At 39.8% G+C, this 18,838-nt stretch overlaps 1 protein-coding gene across 1 annotated transcript in view; it reads left to right on the forward strand.

Moving 5' to 3' along the window:
* Positions 1-744, forward strand: part of SDHAF3 (succinate dehydrogenase complex assembly factor 3) — a gene marked incomplete at its 5' end in the record, with an annotated part of 28,505 nt that extends 27,761 nt beyond the window's left edge. The window contains one exon of the mRNA XM_083855837.1: positions 354-744. Coding sequence (XP_083711963.1) covers positions 354-557 — 204 coding nt within the window. The 3' untranslated portion in view covers positions 558-744. The remainder of the gene's footprint in view (positions 1-353) is intronic.
* Between the last annotated feature and the right edge of the window lie 18,094 nt (positions 745-18,838).

The raw sequence follows: 18,838 nt of genomic DNA on the forward strand, positions 1-18,838 counted from the left end.
TCAGTTTACAAAGTGTTTCCTATTGATATCCTGCTATATAGGAAAGATTATTTTAATACATATATTAGATCTATAATAAAATTTTGTTTTCAGTAGTAGCATGTGATAGGGCATTAATCTGTACATATATGCATTTTAAACTAGCTACATAAAATTGACTGTAGATACTAGAAATACTTTAATAACTTTTCTTTCTTATAAAAAGTGTAATTTTTTAGTAATTTGTTAATTAATAGACTGTTGTAGGAGCTTGTGTAAGAAGAGTATGTTACTACAATAAAATACTATTACAAAAAGTTGACCTGAATCTTGCTTTTGTCAGTTTTGTGACTTTTATATTTCTTTCTCATTAGAGCTATGCAGCACTGATCCAGCAACAAATCAATGAGGACAAACAAAACTTGAGAGAAAAGGCTGTATATGGAATTCAGCTCACAGAAGAAAAACTTAATGACTTCCGTGATGAACAGATTGGGCAGCTGAAGGAACTGATGGATGAGGCTATCAAACCTAAAAAAAAAATCACCATTTCTAAAGACTCAGAATACAAAACCTAAAAGATTAAAAAATATATTTTAATGCACATGGAAGTATTTTGAAACTGCTTTTTCCAGTTGTACTTGAATGTGGTTTCTGTGAGATAATAGATGCTGCTGATGCTATGACTTGTCTGAAATCGATGTGTTTGGCTTTCTGTGCAAGAATAAATGGAATAATGGAATAAACACAACACTTTTATATTAATTGCATTATTTTTTTTCTCCTTTTTTTTTCCTCCTAATGGATGTTGAAGACTGAAAGAATTTGGGAAAAGTAAATTGACATTTTTAAAATACAGAATTATTAGTTTTGGGGTTTCTTGTTTTGTAATCTTGGCACCTATACGGCAAAACATAATTCTCTTTGTCTATCATCCTCTTCCTTAATGGAAAAGATGCTATTAGCATTTATTTTCTGGTGAGGATTCAGTAGACAAAGGAATGGTACTAGGGTGAGTTTGTTTTCATGGAAAGAAATGAGCAGTACTGGAAAAGCATACTGCTGGTGGAATTGGAAGTTGGTTTTCTTCTTGAGCTTTTTTGTGAAATGGACTTTAAAATAAAAGATGTAGCTCATTATTAAATTAACCTTGAATCACTCTTATGCAGAAAATTCAGCATTTTTTTCAAAGCTAAATTCAGATTATTGTTGGTATCTAAAATGTTTAAGATGTAGCTCATTATTAAATTAACCTTGAATCACTCTTATGCAGAAAATTCAGCATTTTTTTCAAAGCTAAATTCAGATTATTGTTGGTATCTAAAATTTTCAAAAACCTTTCATGAGTGGGTTGTGCTGTAGTTGCAATTCAAAGGGTCTTTAAAACGTTGGTATCCCATATTGTGCAATATTTTGTACAGACCAGAATTTGTAAATGACTCAATCAAAGAAATTATCCTCTTGATAACTGTATGACAAACATTTGTAATTTATTTCTAATAAGTCTTCAGTAAGACAATGTGTTCTTGTTGTAACATATACTATTGGAACAAAAAAAGCGGGGGGGGGAGAGTTTATCTGTTAAGAAAAGCACGCCCTTTTTTGTGCAAAAGATAGCTTTAATTTCATCTTCCAAACCTAGTTTTATATTATTAGTTTTGTTCTATTTCGAGACCTTTCTCTGTCAGTTACCCACAGCACGTTCAAGACTGCAAATCTTTTTGCTCTGGGGGAATAACAGCTTTGACAAGGAAGCGCATTTCCATCTGTCTCAATTTGTAACAACATGCTGTTTGCCAAAGCTGTTCTCCTGGATCCTAAGATGAGATTGTAGGCTGCAGGTTGCTCATTTCAATTAGAAGTTCACTTGCAGGATTGATGTATGAGGAACGTGTGGTTGCTTTGATGCATCTTCCTCTGGCACCCACTGCCTTTGTTGAGTGTGCAGCAGGAGCATGCTGTAGCCTCAAGCATCCAATGCAAACAGGATGGAAGGGCAGAGATGACATCCAGGGCTGTTCACAGGTCCTGGTTCTTGGTGCTTCAGGGGCATGGTTGGAGAGAGTGGCACAGCTCCCTTCTGGCCTGCTCCAGACCTAGGATGCCCCAGCATCCAGGTGGGAAGCAAATGGTATGTGCATACAGGAAGCTTGAAAATTGTCTCTGATACTGCCATTCACACATTCTTCAAGTCTTGTTCTTTTTACAGTTTAGAGTCTGTAAAAATCAAATCCAACTCGAGAGTTTAGGGCATAAAGATTTATTCTGTTGCACCTCCATCAGATGTAGAGTAATCAATAATTCCATCTCTAAATCTATTTGGGTTTCATACCAAAAGTAATTTTTGGGTGTTGACAGCAATTTTTTTCTGGTCCTTGATTGGTAGTAGACCTGTGCCTGCTTTCCAGTCAATATCCAAGTTGCTTCAAATTTATTTCAAATACTGAAGTTTAAAGCACTGTTACTTTTATCAACACATTTAATGAAACTTGTTAGTTCAATGAAACTAGTTAAAATACTTGTTTTACATCTACCTACTCATGTATGCACCTAGATTTTTAGGGGCTAAATTAATTAATTATGAAAAATTGCTATTTGGTATGAAAAACTTCAGCTTGTAATGAGACCTCAAGTGAGTTGGAGGTGAGGGTAGACATCTTTACATCCACAACCCCTTTTTTAGTAAAACCAAAATTTTTTTTCTTTCATTTTCAACAGTAGTTTGTATTTGGTACGATATTTGTATTCTTGTTTGAAATAACTCTCACAAAAGCCAAAATTCCATTACAGGAGTGAAGCATCATTCAAGATTGCTGGCTGTAAGACAGGCAGTGCTAATAGTGAGGTGTGCTGTGGTCTGAGCTTGTGCGAGTGGTGGGGCTCCACAGAAGCTTCGTGATGCCAACACTGCCACACATTAATAAAATTCTTTGATTACAAGTGTGGTTAATGACAGTTAAGCCAAGGAAAACAATGGGCTTCTCATCTTGGCCACAGAAAGACAGTGACACAGATGCTATTTCTTTAATTTTTGGAGGTTTTTTTTAGGTACAGGACACTTCTGTGGGTAACTTTATACTTGGTTTGAAGGACAATGAACAGAAGAAACTGTCCATCAAAAATACTTCAAAACTTCAAGCAGTGTGCTATTTCAAATGGGAAGACTTGCCTAGAAAAAAGATTCTACTCACCTTATAATGAAGAATAGCTCTGATCACTTTAGAGAAGAGTACAAAGTTTTGAGTTGTGTTCTTTGTGCTGAGTGGATTGCTATTCTAGAACTCACCACTGAAAAGCTACCACCCTCAAAACACTTCTCTCTGTTCAGCTTAACCATTAAGAAAGATCCGTTATATTTTGTTGATCTCTTCTAGAGCTAAAAAAGGGTGATACAATTCACTGGTTGATTTGGCTGAGCCTTATGTGGGGTAACACTTTCTGTGATTGCCTGGCAGCTGGTAGAAGTTGGAGGGAGCTGAAGTTTTAAGTAGCTGGAAAAAGCACAAGCTGAAGTCTTACCAACAAGTAAAGAATTTTCCGAAATCTCTCTCATTAAAAACTACCAGTTTTGATATGCAAAGTTATACATCTTAAAAAGAACAAATAAAATGTCCTTTCAGTGTTTTATTATGCCTGTGATGTGGGTTTATGCTGTAACTGACTGCCTTGCAAGAGCAATTAGGACGTATTTATTCCTTAAAAATAAATTAATAATGTAACATTTTGAAGGTAGGATTTATGAAGAAGTTTTATTCCTTAGCTATTTGGACTTTAATATTTTTGAATTATTAGTGGACATCCTATTTCTTCTTCTTGAATACGTATTTGTGAGACACAATTCATGGATGAGTCAGTGGCAAAGTTTTCGTTGGCTTCTAGGTAAAAATATTGGTCAATTAATGAAAGAAACATCCATTTCCTTGCCTATCATAATCTATTTTATTTTCTACTCTCTATAGCTAAACTAATAGCAGAGGGAAGGCTGAATCTTCCAGCAGACTGATTTACCCAAGTAGGACCATGGAGGGTCTGTATACCTTTGGTGTAGTGTGAAAGCTGGATCACTGTGAAAAGCAGCTTACCTTCTAGGGCAAAATAAATCTCTGTATGCTATCTGGCTTAACTGTTGATATTCAGACCTCTTGGAAAGAGTTTCAAGGTAAATCCTTCCTGTTGGATGGTGTAGATGCAGGAGGGTATAGATGCAGTAGCACAGGTGTTGCTGGGCTTGTTTGATGAACAGGACTGCCTGACCCACTCCTACTGCTCCATGTCCTGGTGCTGGACCAGGCTTGGTGTGCCCACCTCACAGTGAGCAGTGGTTGTACTAGCTTAAAAAACAAACAAGGTGGGGGATTCCAACGTAGAACTACAATTTAATAGGAAAATTAAAATAAAGGCAATAGTATAGAAACTCTGGCTTAAACTGTCAGTCAGAATACGACCTGACACCCTGTTGGTCAGGGTGGTGGTAACAGTCCGATTAAATGGTGGCTACAGTCCTGTTGGAGTGATGGATGTGGTTTTGTCAAAACAGTGGTCCTTTAGAGCAATCTGCTCTTTCTCTCTCAAGGTCCAGTAGTGGGTATCGAGCTCTTGTTCTCTGGGAATCCAGTGATAGTGTCCTCGTGGTGTTCCAAGTCCCAGATTATATCCAGGTAGGAATGTCTGGTTCCTCCCCTTGGGTGGGGCATCTCACAATGGGGTGATGTAATTTTGTGAGTCATGGTGGGACACCTTGATGTCCCATTAGCAGAGATAGCCCGCCAGAGGGAGCTATCTGTGATGAGTCATGGAAAAGATGAACACTGCCCCACCTATTTTAACAGCTTATGAAGATGGTAATAGAACACGTACTTCTGCTTGCATCTTATATTGTAACCTAAGACAGTGGTGTAGGGAGGAGTCTTCCCCATTGAGCCACATCAAGAAGCTGGCTGCAAAGACTGATGCAAATTAAATGGTGTTAGAAGTGATGACATTTGCACTTGTGAATGATCTGTTCTTGTTCATGGAGGTTAGGCATCTGCTGCAAAAACACTGGCTTTGGTAGGAACATTTTCAGCAGTTTCAGTGGCCACGGCCCTCCTCTGGGAGCAGCCTTGAAAATGCTGAGTCCTTACAGCTTTTCCGATGCTCTGTCTACCAGGTAGGGTACATGTAGATTACAGAACCAAATTTTATTTAGATGCAACCTTTACCTATGTATATATAAGGTATTCTTTGTTCATTGAAGTTGAGAGCTATAAGTCAGTGCATAAATTCAGTGCATAAAAACTGAATGGTTTTGCTACTTGTAGCAGTGTGTTATGAGGAAACCAGGTGTTGCAACAAGCTCATTTACAGGGTACGTGATCCTGCACAACTGACATGTATGTCTGGGGAGTTCAGTGTTTAATCTGCCGTGTAACCATTTCAAAGCTAGTACTTGAAGTATAAACAAGGAAGAATATTTTATTTAATAAAATGATCTTTAGTTATTGAATATTTGTCAATTTGTTATAAATGCTGAGGAACATCAGTGCTTATTACCACTGTAAGCCCTTAATAAGTAGTTTGATGAAACACCACTTGCAACAAAACTTCTATCACTGATGAGCCTTCTGGTTTATGCCAGTTATGTTCCTTGAGAGTTGAATTGAAATTTGTGTTAAGCAAATGAACATTTTTACCAACTTTTTCCCCAAAGGTTCCTATTTCTAGAGAAAACACAAGTACAGAATCTGAAACACTGATATATGTTTATCCTGTGAGATTAACAGCAAAACCAATAAAACATGCAAAGGAATCTAAGATGGAAGTTCCCTGTTGGGGTTGTATCAAAGGCAGAATTTCACTTCGCTTTACTAGGGTGGAATAATATAGAGAAGCAGACTACTTGAGTACATACTAAAAAGATCATGCTGTTATCAGTGAGTGAAGTCACCTTTAATTATAATCCAGTAAATTAAAAGTTTTCAAAGCTGAAAAAATCTCTAGTTAATCAAATGCTCAGTTAAAACTGATTTGAGAACTCCATTCTATTCAATTTATAATGTGAGTACATAGTACTGGGTAGTGGGAAAATGGACCTGTCATAAGTATCAGCTTAAGATGGTATTGTACAGTGCTCCCAGAATGTACCCTCAGGTACAGTAAAGAGGAAAACTCATTTGTGGCTTTTCTTTACAAAAGGTGAAACTGAACTACTCTTTGTTTTTTTCTTCTGAGTTAAATTACACCATTCCGTTCCAGTTCAAGTATTCTAAATTAACATTGTCAATTGAAAGATCAGCTTGGAAAAGAAATTAAGTGCATTTTTATGTGCAGTAAGGTTTGCTTAGATGCATCTGTATTTCAGCCTGCTTTTGTCCGTCTAGTCACAGAAGCACAGAATAACCTCACAAGGAAGTCACTCACAAGGGTCATCAAAGTCCAGCTCCTGGCCGCATACAGGACAGCCCCCAAAATCACACCATGTGCCCAAGAGTGCTGTTTAAATGCTTCTTGAACTCTGTCAGGCTTGGTGCTGTGACCACTTCGCTGGGCAGCCAGTTCCAGTGTCCAAACACCGTCTGGGTGAAGAACCTTTTCCTAATGTCCAGCCTAAATCTCCCCTGGCACAGTTTCATGCCAGTCCCTTAGGTCCTCTCCCTGGTCACCAGAGAGACTGGCCAGCAGAGCACCAGCCATGCTGTTGGTTGCTGATTTCATATGGGGGAACTAAGCTCAGACTGTCAGAGAGGGTCAACACCTTCCCCACAAACGACCCAGATGTGTAATAATGTGTGACAGACATGTTGCTGTGGTGTGGATGAGAGCATGGCACACACACAGCTGCACATCTGCAGCCACTGCCTGCTGCTCGCTGGCAGTCCCTGCCCAGGAGACTGGCAGCCAGAGAAGAAAGGATTTAGGAGGAACTGGCTCTACTAAAACAAATCTTCCAAGCATCACTTGCTACTTTAAGGTACTTTCCTCTGGAGAGCCAGTGCCAAGCGCTGATCCATCACACAGAACTCCAAAGCCACAACCAAAGTTTTGGTGCCAGATACTGACAGACTGTGGGTTCCAGTCTTCCTCAGGCTCAGAATTCCCCAGAAAATTTGTCCCAGGAAATTGAGCTTGTCCACAGCAGGAGAGAATGTTCATGGATGTGTCAGTTCCCCTGTGCTCCCCTGTGTGCCTCGTGCATTCTGCATAGCTGTGGCAGGTTCATGGCACTAACCTGGGACAATTACTTTGGTTTTGGTGCAAATGCAGCAATGCAGCCCCATATTTTCTAAGGATTTAGTACAGTGTTGCCTTCCTGATCCCACAGTTGGTGGAATGGTCAGAGGAAGACCAGCATTGCTTAGTGTTAACATTTTCCCTTCTCCATTGCTTTCTTTGCCATAGGCAGTTTGTGTTACAGCAGTGTGCTTTACTGCATACATGTCCTACAGAGGTAAATCCAGTGCTTCCTACCTGCCCTTCCCAAGCCCCTGCCTCACACCACAGATCTCAGGAAAGCTTTTGGGTCTAATTTGGCCCATGCTACTCACCCCAGTAGCCTGCTTTCAAATCTGCAATGAACAAGTAAGTTAGAAAATATTTTAACCTCTTGCCACTCTCCCAAGCCTCAGGTGAGACTATAGGATTGAAATTGTGAAACTGAGGAAGGGAAACATTTTTTGATTGTTGCTATGGAGACTAGAGTTTATGCTGCAGTGATTGTTCTGGTTTTTCTCTCCTTGATCTTAGGCCAAAAAAAAAAAAAAAAAAAAAAAAAAAAAAAAAAAAAAAAGAGAAAAGGAACATGAAAATATCACGGACAAAACCTCTGGGACATGAGATTACAATTTGAATGACCTCTCAGCAGTATTGCAAAGAAAAATAAAGATGACAGGAATAATAAGAAAAAAAGTTTTTGTATGTCAAGACAGTCTCTTTCTGCAGAAAAGGAAGTAGGAGGAAGTTAGAAAAGGAATTAGGACCACAGTGAACATAAGAGCAACCACTGGTTGTAGATTCTTTGGAGGATCCAGTGTTTCCTATCCAGAACCCACTGCTCCAGCCCCACAGTTCATGGTCAGGTGCTAAGAGAGTAACATAACACTTTTAACAATAAGACCTACCCACATTTTATCTGTAATATGCATCTTTCAATGACAGAGATGTGGAATCTGGGACTTCACCTCCTCCTAAATGGCTGTGGATGTGGTCTTCCCTTGCTGGTCCATGTCCTGAAGGAAAATCTGCTTAGCGACTGTATGGCAGCGTAGTAAGTGACAAACATGTCCCCATTCCTTGTGAGCACGTGATCAGTAAGGGTATGATGGCAGTACATGAAGTCTGTACCAGCTCTATTGCAGATCAAAGCATGAAGTTGTCTGATCATATTGCTCCAGTAAATAAATTATTTTCAGTATTTGAAAGCAGCTCTGAAGTTTGAAAAGATTACACATCCTAAGCATAATACGTTGCCCTTAAAAAACGCCCCCACATCCGTACAAAAAAGTGGGACTCTGCCAGACTAAAGGTATTTTGATGTTGCAGGATTTAAGCCGTTGAGTGAAGACAAAAGGCATCCCCAACATGGTGATCAGATATGTTTCATAACATTGTGGAGTAATAACCCATCAGTATTGAAATCCGGTGCTGAAGGAGCAAAGAAAGTGGCCCTGTGGCCCCATCCCTGACCACTCAGATGCATCAGCAGCCTCCTCTGGTTGTCAGGACTCAGGACATAACTGAATCCGTGTGCTTTTCCACAGTGTTACACGTGTCAGTCCTGAAACAGCAGCCCAAAAAGTCCTGCAGGAAATGCTGCAGGTTAAGTAAATCAGGTGGAATTACCTTCTCCATTTTCTCTTCTTTTTCACTGTTCAGCTCTGCAAAGCTGCAGCTGGCTCCCAAAGCAAGAAGTGAGAACTCCTGGCTGTTCCTAAACATCTGTATTTGCCTCTAATAAAGAGCAGCCAGGCAGAGGGTGTACAGATGTCTGTGCTGACTGACAGTTATCAAAAGACTGGATACTGGCTTCAGTGTAAAAAAGAAACCAGAAATGAGATTATATGGGACTTGTTGCAGAAATTTACTAGTTTGATCCCCAATGTTGAACCGCTGTAGGAATTTTACTAGATGTCAAACCAAAAGCTCACCAAAATCTATACAGGAAGACAAAACAAGTAAGGAATACTGACCTGAATGCCAAGGGGGTGATGCCTTGAGAGGCTACCTAGAACAGAGGCTAGACAGTGTTAAAGGAATAAAGCAGGAATTTATTAAAAGGCCTTTGAAGGATACACCTTGGGCAGTACAAGAGCCCGGCCATGGCTCCACCCACGATGGACCCCAGATCACAGGTTTTCACACTTTTATAAGTTTTAGTCCATTTGCATAATTGGTTTAATTGTCTGATTACAGGACATGTTGTGAAGTTAATTCAGGTTATGAAGTCCCATCCTCCCAGATCACTCTCCTCAATTTGCTGTTTATACTTTTTGGGGCCTGAAGCTGCAACTCTGTCCTTAGTTCTAGGGCTGGAAAAGGATTGTTCTGTCTAACTAAACTCTAAGGAGAGCTTGCTAACACTTTATATGAAGTTCAGAGTTATATACCAATGCAGTACACAGTCTGGATAATATGAAAGCTAAAATTTAAGGTATCAGGGATACTTGGAGCTAGAGGCAACTCTGTAAAAGCTATTTATTTCAGTGTTATTGACATCCTACAATGTGTGTAGTTATTTTGAAACCAATTTTCAGCAAGTTTACAGGCCAAAATATGATTCCAGTCATCTCAAAAGCTGGACAAATTTAAAAGTTCATGTAAAAATCAGCCTCAAAGGGAGAGTAAATTAGCTCCACCATTCCTCCACTATGCCCCAGATACAGAGGAGAAGGTGACAAGGTTCACCTGTGTCCCTGGAGCCAGGCTCCTGCTGATTATGTTAGAGAAGGAGATTTATCAGCTTCTTGGCCTGAGAACCAGCCTGAGTTTCCAGTCAGAGCAGCACAGGTCGTGGTTGAGGAGCAGCATTGCTCATTGCTTACCCTCACACAGCTGGTGCAGAAAAAACCCAAAGCTGCAGACAAATTCAGAGTCTCAGGTCCTCTGCTGGGAGATATAAATTGCAATGATCCATAATGTCTGTCTAGAGGCAAGAACAATATTTCCTTTGGTTAAGGGGAAACTTCCCATTCCCTGAGCACATGCATAAATGCTGATGCAGAATAAAACCCACCATGAATGAGTTTTCATCAAGAGCAGAAGTGAGTTATGAAATTGTATTCAATATATGATTTTATTTTTCCACTGCAGGACACACTCCAAAGGATGCAAGACAGAAGAACTTGAAATCAAAGTCTTCCTTTTCTGTGGAGATTTTATTCTAGTTCTCTCTTTGTCCTTGCTTATTTTCCTTCTTGAAAGTAACTCATGTCACCAATCTCTGGCCCTGGCAGCCCCATCCCACAAGAAAAGGAGATGGTGGCAGGTCAGTCTCTTTCTTGCTGCTCAGCCCTGCCATGCCCTGCTCCCAGGACACAGCTCTGGAGCACAGCTGACTTTGAGCGAGATATTGGAGTAAGAGAGACAGGAGCCAAGAGTGGCAAGCATTGGTTTAATTTGTTTTATATTTTCTGCTTTTTTCCCAGAGTTTTTTATTTCAGGGTTAAAGTGGAGTAAGACGTTAGATGAAGGAGAACTGAATGAAGAGAGCTTGGATCAGTAGCAATGAAGTAAAAAAGGGCTGGAAAAATAAACCACATATTTTTTCACAGGACTTCCACACCCACTTTGAGGACAGCAGGGTGCTAGATCCACCAGAGAGCACAATAATCCAGGCCACTGGGTTATCAGGGAGTAAAGCTGTCTTTTTGCAGAAAAGTCACCTTCTTTGTTGCTGTCATCCTGCTTCGGAGTGTAAGTCCAGCCTTGGTGAAACTACTCACTCAATGGCTGAACTGGTTTTCTGCATCTCAAACTTGCAGACTGGGAAACATCACCATTTCTGCCTCTCCATGCTCATCTGAGTTTTCTCAGCTGTTAGCAGGACAACCCCCTAAGTGATATTTCCGGGAAGACTATTTAGAAACAGGCATGCAACAATTTCTGGAGCATCCTTATTTTAATGTATCTTTATAAGAATTCATCTTCAAACACTTTGGATGGCTAATTCCCCACTTCACATGATGATTCATTATTAAAATAATAATCATCTTACTGGCTGCATAGTGTTTAATCTTTCAGCAAATAAAGAAGTGATTGAAACTTGCTCTTATCACACCAGAACAAGTTTGTTCAGAAGAAGAAAATAATTATGTTATTTTTGTACAAATTGGTATAATGAGCTGTCTCTGTGCTATTATCTCTGAGCATTAACTGGCTCTATTATGCAGGATAATACTCAGAATAATTATTACTTATCTGCGTGTACATACACCGAATAATAAAATAATTAGACCTTTTAAAACAGAGGATAGAAAAGTTCCCATTTACCGTAATTCTGACTTTCTGATTATCAGGTTGGAATAAAAAATGTGATATTTCATCAGTGTGTCAAGCCGCAAAATGCTGGATTTGTAGAAATCAGTGGAGGCTTTTGCATAAGGTATGTATTTTGTCAGTCTAGACTGAGCAGAGATTTACATAAGGATGTGAAAGATCTGGGGTGTTGAAATTCAGGGATGGATGAAGCCTGCTGAGCACAGCAAGCTCTTTCTAAGAGCAGTGTTCCTGCTGCATGCAGCTGTGCTTTGGTGCAGGGGCTTGCAATGCTTGTCCCATGGGAGCCTGCACATCTGGAGCACAGGAAGAGCTGGGCTCCTGCAGCTGTGGAGGCTCCTCTCTTCTCTGGGTGGAGGCTGCTCCTTTCCCTCCCAGCTGGCCAAATTCCTCATGAGGTGAAGTGAGCACAGTCTGCCTGGCAGCTCAGGCTCATGTCTCATGCAGAGCTGACCCAGTCATTGCATCTTAGAAAAGTTGTCTGGCTCTTGGGCAGTACGAGCACATTGGATTCTCCTGAATTAATGCAGTTCTAAGGTTACCTAGGGAGCTGTCATATGCTCAGACTGCCAGAATCTCCCATCCGTCTGATGGGGCAGCTTCTGCTTTGCATGTGTGCTGGGAAGACAAAAGTGATTACAATGTTAAAAATGCTGATGTCTTACCGCACAAATAAGTAAAATGTTCCAGCCCTGGTATTTTTTTGGCCTATCTGAAAGACACATGTCCTTCAAAAATGGAATCATAGAATCATAGAATAGCGTAGGTTGGAAAAGACCTTAAACACCATGTCTGTAAGTACTACATCTGTACATCCTTTAAATACCCACAGGGCTGGTGACCCCACCACTTCCCTGGTCAGGCTGTTCCAGTGCTTAACACTTTCCATGAAGATTTTTTTCATAATATCTCATCTAAACCTCCCTTGGTGGAACCTGATGCCATTTCCTCTCATCCCCTTGTTACTTGAGAGAACTGATTGACCTCCACCTCACTTCAACTTCCTTCCAAGTAATAGCAACGAGGCGTCCCCAAGGACATCCCTGCTGTCCCCAGGAGAGGGGTGGGGAGCCTGGGTGCAACCCCCAATTGCTGCCAGCAGGGAGCAGGATCTTAAGGGTGGTGTAAGGCAGACCTCTCCTGCCCCAAAATTTTCTTCAGAGCCAGGAGACAATCAAACATACACTTTGGGATTAGCTTTTAATGTGATTGCAAAAACAGACAGATCCCAAGGATCATCAAAACCTTCTTATTGTACTTGTCCAAATGAAATGAAATCAATGGGAGATGGCTACTGCAGATCACAGTATTAAAATGTTGTGGTGGCGAGATGAGTGGTGGTTTGAACTTCACATTTTTGGATGTTGCTTATTATTTTCAAAAAGTGCATTTCTCTATATCATGTACCCAATTCTCTTGCCTTCACTCACAGTTCATGAGCAGGCTGGGCTTGCCAGGCTGGTTGTGTGCTCGTTCTTGGACTGGGATTGGATTTGCTTCATTTGCCATCTCAACAGCATGACCTTCTGACTTGCACATATGCTACACAGTGGTCCTGAGGAATGGCAGTGGGTGTTATCTATTTCTTGATGGATAACTATTTAAGGGGAATTTGCTTGGCTGCTTGTTTTTTTAGGACACCTCAGGAATAACTGAGCTGTGTCAGATAATGAAGAGAAACCAATTCATCTCCTACCCTCTTGCAAATCCCAGACACTGGGTTAATCACAAAAATGATTAGGAATTCGAAGCAGACTGGTGGAACATTTTAATTCTGTTTGTTGAGAGCTGTAAACATAATTGATTTACATTTCTCTGCAATAAGTTAATTTCAGAGAGTGCTCCCATTGTGAATAATACCAGATTCAAGGCTGTATGGTTTACAAATCTCAGTGGCTCCACTGGAGAAAATACAGATCACTCCTTGCTGCAAAGGATGAAAAGGATAAAGACTAATGACTGGTAAATGTTGGCTTCCTGTAAACAGAAAATTACCAAATCTGATAAATGCAATACATTAGCACTGTTACACAAGAAGCAACATGCTCTCCATTATCCCTGATAAGTTAATGGATCAGTGCTGAAATTTAAAAAAAGAAATTTAAGAGACTCTTTGGATGCAAAGTCTCCACTATCCAGAGTAGTTTTGGATTTTTTTAAAAAAATGTTTCCTGGAAATACTACAATTAACTGAAGGATATGATGTATGAGACATTTTTCCATCACAAAATGTAGATTGGCTGAAGACAAAGATCCCTATAAAAGGACATCCCTTGAGATAGAATTTTTGCTTTAATTGTGGTGACTCAGAGAGAGGGAGAGAGTGGGCTGAACATGGAAATGCAGCAGACCCAGATTGAAACTCCTGCTGATGCTGCAAATCTTAATCTTTACTGGCTTGTCTAAAGACTATCCAATGTGTCTTTTTTATTATTATTATTTTATTTATTTACTTATTTTATTTTATTATTTTTTTTAACTTTTCTTTTTCCAGAAAAATCCTTGTCATCTCTGCATGGAACCAGATCTTATCTGATTTTTTTTTAATCTGAGTGAAAAAGAATTTTATATCCTGGAGAGCTTTGTAGTCCTCCCAAGTTTCACATACACTGTGAAAAATTCCTTCCATACTATTGTTACTTCCTGTTTCTCCAGCAAAGCAAACAATTCAGAAACTAGAAAGGCTCAATATTCAGTTTAATCAAAAATGACTAAAAATTCCATAACTAGTAAAAAAAAACCCCAAAAAACCAAACCCCGCAATGAATGGGGATAAAAGCCTCTTTATCAGCATGATGCAGGCAACTGGGTGAAAAGAGCAAGAGAGAAGGCCTTAGTCACAATGAAATGAAGTTAAATAATGTCTTAAAGTTAAATAATGCCTTAAAGCATTTCAATAAAGATTAGTAACTGCCAATATCAAAAAAGTTTTTTTCTGACACAGCATAATCACAGTGACAGGCAAAATAATTCCCCTTCTTAATGTGATTAATGCAGGTCAAGATTTGCTATGTGTTTTTGCAAGTACGGCTTGCATTAATCACATGCTGCAAATGCCTCTGCTCTTGCCAACTAATTTTCACATCTCCTTCTTGTTGGCACACATTCCCCAGAAACTGAGCTGGAGCACTGAGCCTTGCTCACCTGTCCAGTTGAGCTCCTTCAGTGCAGGATGCTTGGGGTCCAAAGCCTATCTTGTTAGGGAAGAAACTTTGCTGTCACCTCTTGATAAAACATATGAGGAAGGCTCTTTTTAGCATCAAAATTTGAAAATATTTGTAAAGTTTAATACCAGCTTCTTGTAGGTACCACTGCAAAAGCAGCTCAGCTGCATATACATTCTATAAATCCCTAGTAATCCTAACCTTTCAGAATTCAAATTTACATTCAAATCCCTTTGCTAGCAACTGAACTAAAAATGAATTTTTAATGAGATTATTATGGAGGCACAATTAACTATCACTGTAAACCTGAGTATTTCTGGTCTCTGAAAAGAAAGGAAATAGTTTTCAAATGGATCTAAAAGTTCTGCTACATCACTAGAAAAGACAAGTTGGATATTTTCTGCCCCATCCAGTGAATTTTAGGGATGCCACTGTGGATATTACTGTGCTTTTAGGATGTGAAGGATGGAAGGTGCTGGGATAGGTGCTTGAAGAGTGTCTTACTTCCTTCTCCTCTGCCAAAGCTCCAGTGAGAATGATGCTAAGATCTCCAAATGTCAGTCTTTCCAGACATGGAAAACACAATTTACTTCTTAGCTCAGGGATCCTGGTGAAGACACCCAGAAATACCCAGTTGTGGGCTGTCATGAGAAGTGAATGAATATTAGAAGTTTTCTGGGAAATACAGTTAACATTACTGAAGTGCTAACATTTTGTTAAGCCACAAAAGAAACAGAAGAGGACCTTGTGCTGTGAAATTGTATCCAAAGTCAGTAGTATCTGACTGTTAATTACAGAGTTAGATGGGGTGCAGGTGTTAGTGGCAAGGACTTGTCCAATATTGTTGTTCTGAGACAGACACAGAGCCCATCCTTTCCCATTTCTTAGCAATTTCCTCTGATTTTTTTTTTTTTGCAACTTGAGTTTCTCATAGAGATGAGAATGATTGTCTCAAACTGTTATAGATTTACAGCATCCAGTCTGGCTCAAATTAGCTAGAGGAGGTTCTCAATAGGTGCAAGCATGAGTGGGTTATATTTAATCCTGTTTTTCTCACTGTGAGTTTAATGGCACCTGATCTTTATGAAACATTCCCTAGTTGTTAAAAGCATGATGTTTTCCCTATTTCAATCTCATTTATCAAATCTGCTTTACTGAAGAAATGTATGACAATGGCACATATGTTCTAAATAGGTCCTTGGTAACCTCTGTTTAAGATGAGGAATACAGATCTGACCTAATTTCCATGGTGAAACCTTGTTATGCTCAGGAAAAACACGATCCTGATTTTGTAATGATTGGCTCACTTGGAAACAGGTTTACAGCCTTTTGCTTTGTTTTATAGCCCTGAACCCCCCCTTGTTTTTTCATATATGAGCAAGTTTTTCTTGCACCTGATAGCTCTTGGAGCACACTGCACAGGGAGCTGCTGGCTCAGCTCTTCTAAAGCCTTGCCAACCAGAGACTGCTGTTTTGCATCCTTGTCTGCACCAAAGTGCTGCAGAAGTGTCCTGGCTCATGGATGGGCTCACTGAGCCTCTCGTTGCATTCCCTGGGAACAGGCAGATTCATCTTGTTACAGAGATGGGTCTAGCATAACTCATTCATCAGTGCTCTCTGATGGGACAATATTTCATTGACAGAAAAGAAAAACATTTTTTAAATGGTCCTTCACAGGATGAGCTGTTGCCCCAGGCTATTCATCATTGTGATTCATTGCAATTTCATTTCTTTTGGGAAGTGTTCTCACTGCTGCTTTAGGCCACCATGTACCCATATCTGTCAGCTTGGGTGGACTGACTTGCTCCATGGGGAGCCTGGTGTCAGTAGGATACTGAGATGTATAAAAATGTGGAATTATTGATTACTTTCCTCTCCAAATTTCACATGAATTGCTCAGACAGATGAATGTACATGCTGTATTTTGTTAATCAGTTTCTTATAAACATTCCAGTTTTTCATGGCTGAAACCAATGTGTTCACTCATGCTTGGTTCAAGAGCAGCTCTGAAGGATGCTGGCTGTCATAACACTATGAATTTCAACCTATGCCTCAGAAATTCTGGAAATCTGTAAGTTAAGTAGGTGTCACATTTGTGGTTACTATAGCTCTTCAATATCCATCAGCATATGTCCTCTCTAAACCAGCTGTAAATACCACAAAGAATGTGGGGGGAGAAAAGCTGAAATAGCTGTCCTGTCATCCTCTCCTCTATTCTTTCATCATTAAAATACCCTGTGTAAACTCAGCCTTGAAGATTAGCTTGCACAGGGTAGTGCTGCAGGACAGCCATGTCCCAGGACTGAAGGTGTGCCAGAGAAGCTGCTGGGAATGCCCGTGTGAGCACCCAGAGCTTGGAGGGAGCCTTGGACTGACAGAAGAGGCCCCATCTCCAAGGTCACCACATCACTATTTCTGTAGCTCAGCCAGCTCATGGTGGGGGTCCCACAAAACACAGAGTTCCATGGATTAATATAGCTTGGATATATGTGGGAATGTCCAAGCACTTCCTCTGTGAGAGGAGAATTTTACACTGTCTTTATTGTCATGGCTAGTGACCATAGAGGTCCTGAGAGAGGTGTGCAACTCAAGTTTCAGGCAGGGGTCTCTCTCCTGGTGGTCTGGTGGAAAGCAGGATCAGAGTGACTCACATATGATGTCCTCAGAGCCCTTGTGGCACTGCTGGTGTTTCTCTTCTCAACCTAACACACCAAGGCTGCAGGCTTGCCACACTGTTTTATAGCTGTGGATGTAAGTGGGTTAAAGGGGGAAGACTACTGAGCATCAGGCTGATGCACAGGCAGTGAGGTGAGAGATACTATGGTTACCTGAGTCTGGAGAAAAAGGGTATGGTGACTCTAAAATCAGTAGCATGAAATAAAGCTGAAAGATAAATGTACACAGTGGAACTTGCTCGTAGCAAAGTCTGATCGAGGGACCTTGTCTGCCATTGATAAATGACTTCACAAAAGAGTTTTACACAACAAGTGTTTCAGGAGATTTGTAACTCGTGTAGGAATGAAAAACTTATGCCAGTTAGAAAATCACTTGTAGCACTTGCAGGCATGTAAGGATCCTGGGAAAACTGGTGTGCAAAGCCAGGCATTCAACACCAGAATGCAGAGGCTTGAGAGCTGCCTTGCTGTGATCTAGAGAGATCACTTCCTACATCACTTCCTACATCATTTACCTACAGTCTTAAATATCAGCTACTTTAGCAGTATCTAGACAACTCAATTTTTGCTAATATTTTTCATTCCTTTTTGGGTTTTTATGGAGTTGGTGTTGTTTGTTTTTTGTTTGTGGGTTTTGTTTATTTTTATTTTGGTTTTTTTGTTTTTTTTTTTTTTTTTTTTTTTTCTTTTTTTTTCTTTTTTTTAGTAACATAAGAGCCCCAAAATACCAAAGCCCTTGCAATGTGGCTATTCATGCTCACCTCCCAAAGGTGCACTTTGACTTCTAGTTACGTTTGTCTACTTCCTTAAAGTCAGTAATCAAAGTCAAGTCAGTTTATAAGGAGATTATCTCTGAGCAGTTCTGTTTTGAGGAACTTGAGATTAATTCTGTTTTCCAGCACAATGACAATGGCTATATTCTCCAAAAGAAGTGATATTAAAAGAATTTCTTTGTCATTTTCTGAAGAAATGTAGCTACCAAAAATGGAACACAACCTTTTAATCTAATGCACTTTGAAACCTCTGAAGTGTGTTTTGTTTTCTACTGTCAGACAGTAGAAACAAAGAAAACATGAAAACAGACTTTAATAAAGAAATATTTGAAATATGGTGGTATTAGCTACAAAACATTTTGTTGATGTTTTTGCACTCAGCCTCTTCCACTCAAGTGTTCCATGGGAAATGTCATCTTATCTTAGTCTTAAATAGAGAGCTAACTTTTAAGTGACTCCAGCCAAGATTTGCAGACATGGAAAAGGCACTGCTATATATCAGGATCTTTAATTGCACATACTTAAGCTGATTCCATAAGCTCCCATCCAATAAGATATCCATCAATAATGGATATTAGTCACTTGCTAATGCCATTTTCTAACTGCAAGATCTCATTCAGATAAAAACTCATGTAATTAAGTGTGATTAAAATACCTGCGTCATGTAAAACATGCATTTACATCTGAATAGGAGTGGTTTGCAACCCATGTTTGGCTGCAGTCCTTGAGTGTGACTGTGGTACTAATGTGTAGATTTGGTTCTGGCTGGAAGCATTTG

This window comes from Zosterops lateralis (genome assembly GCF_965231275.1).
Source record: "Zosterops lateralis genome assembly, chromosome: 1".
NCBI lineage: Eukaryota > Metazoa > Chordata > Aves > Passeriformes > Zosteropidae > Zosterops > Zosterops lateralis.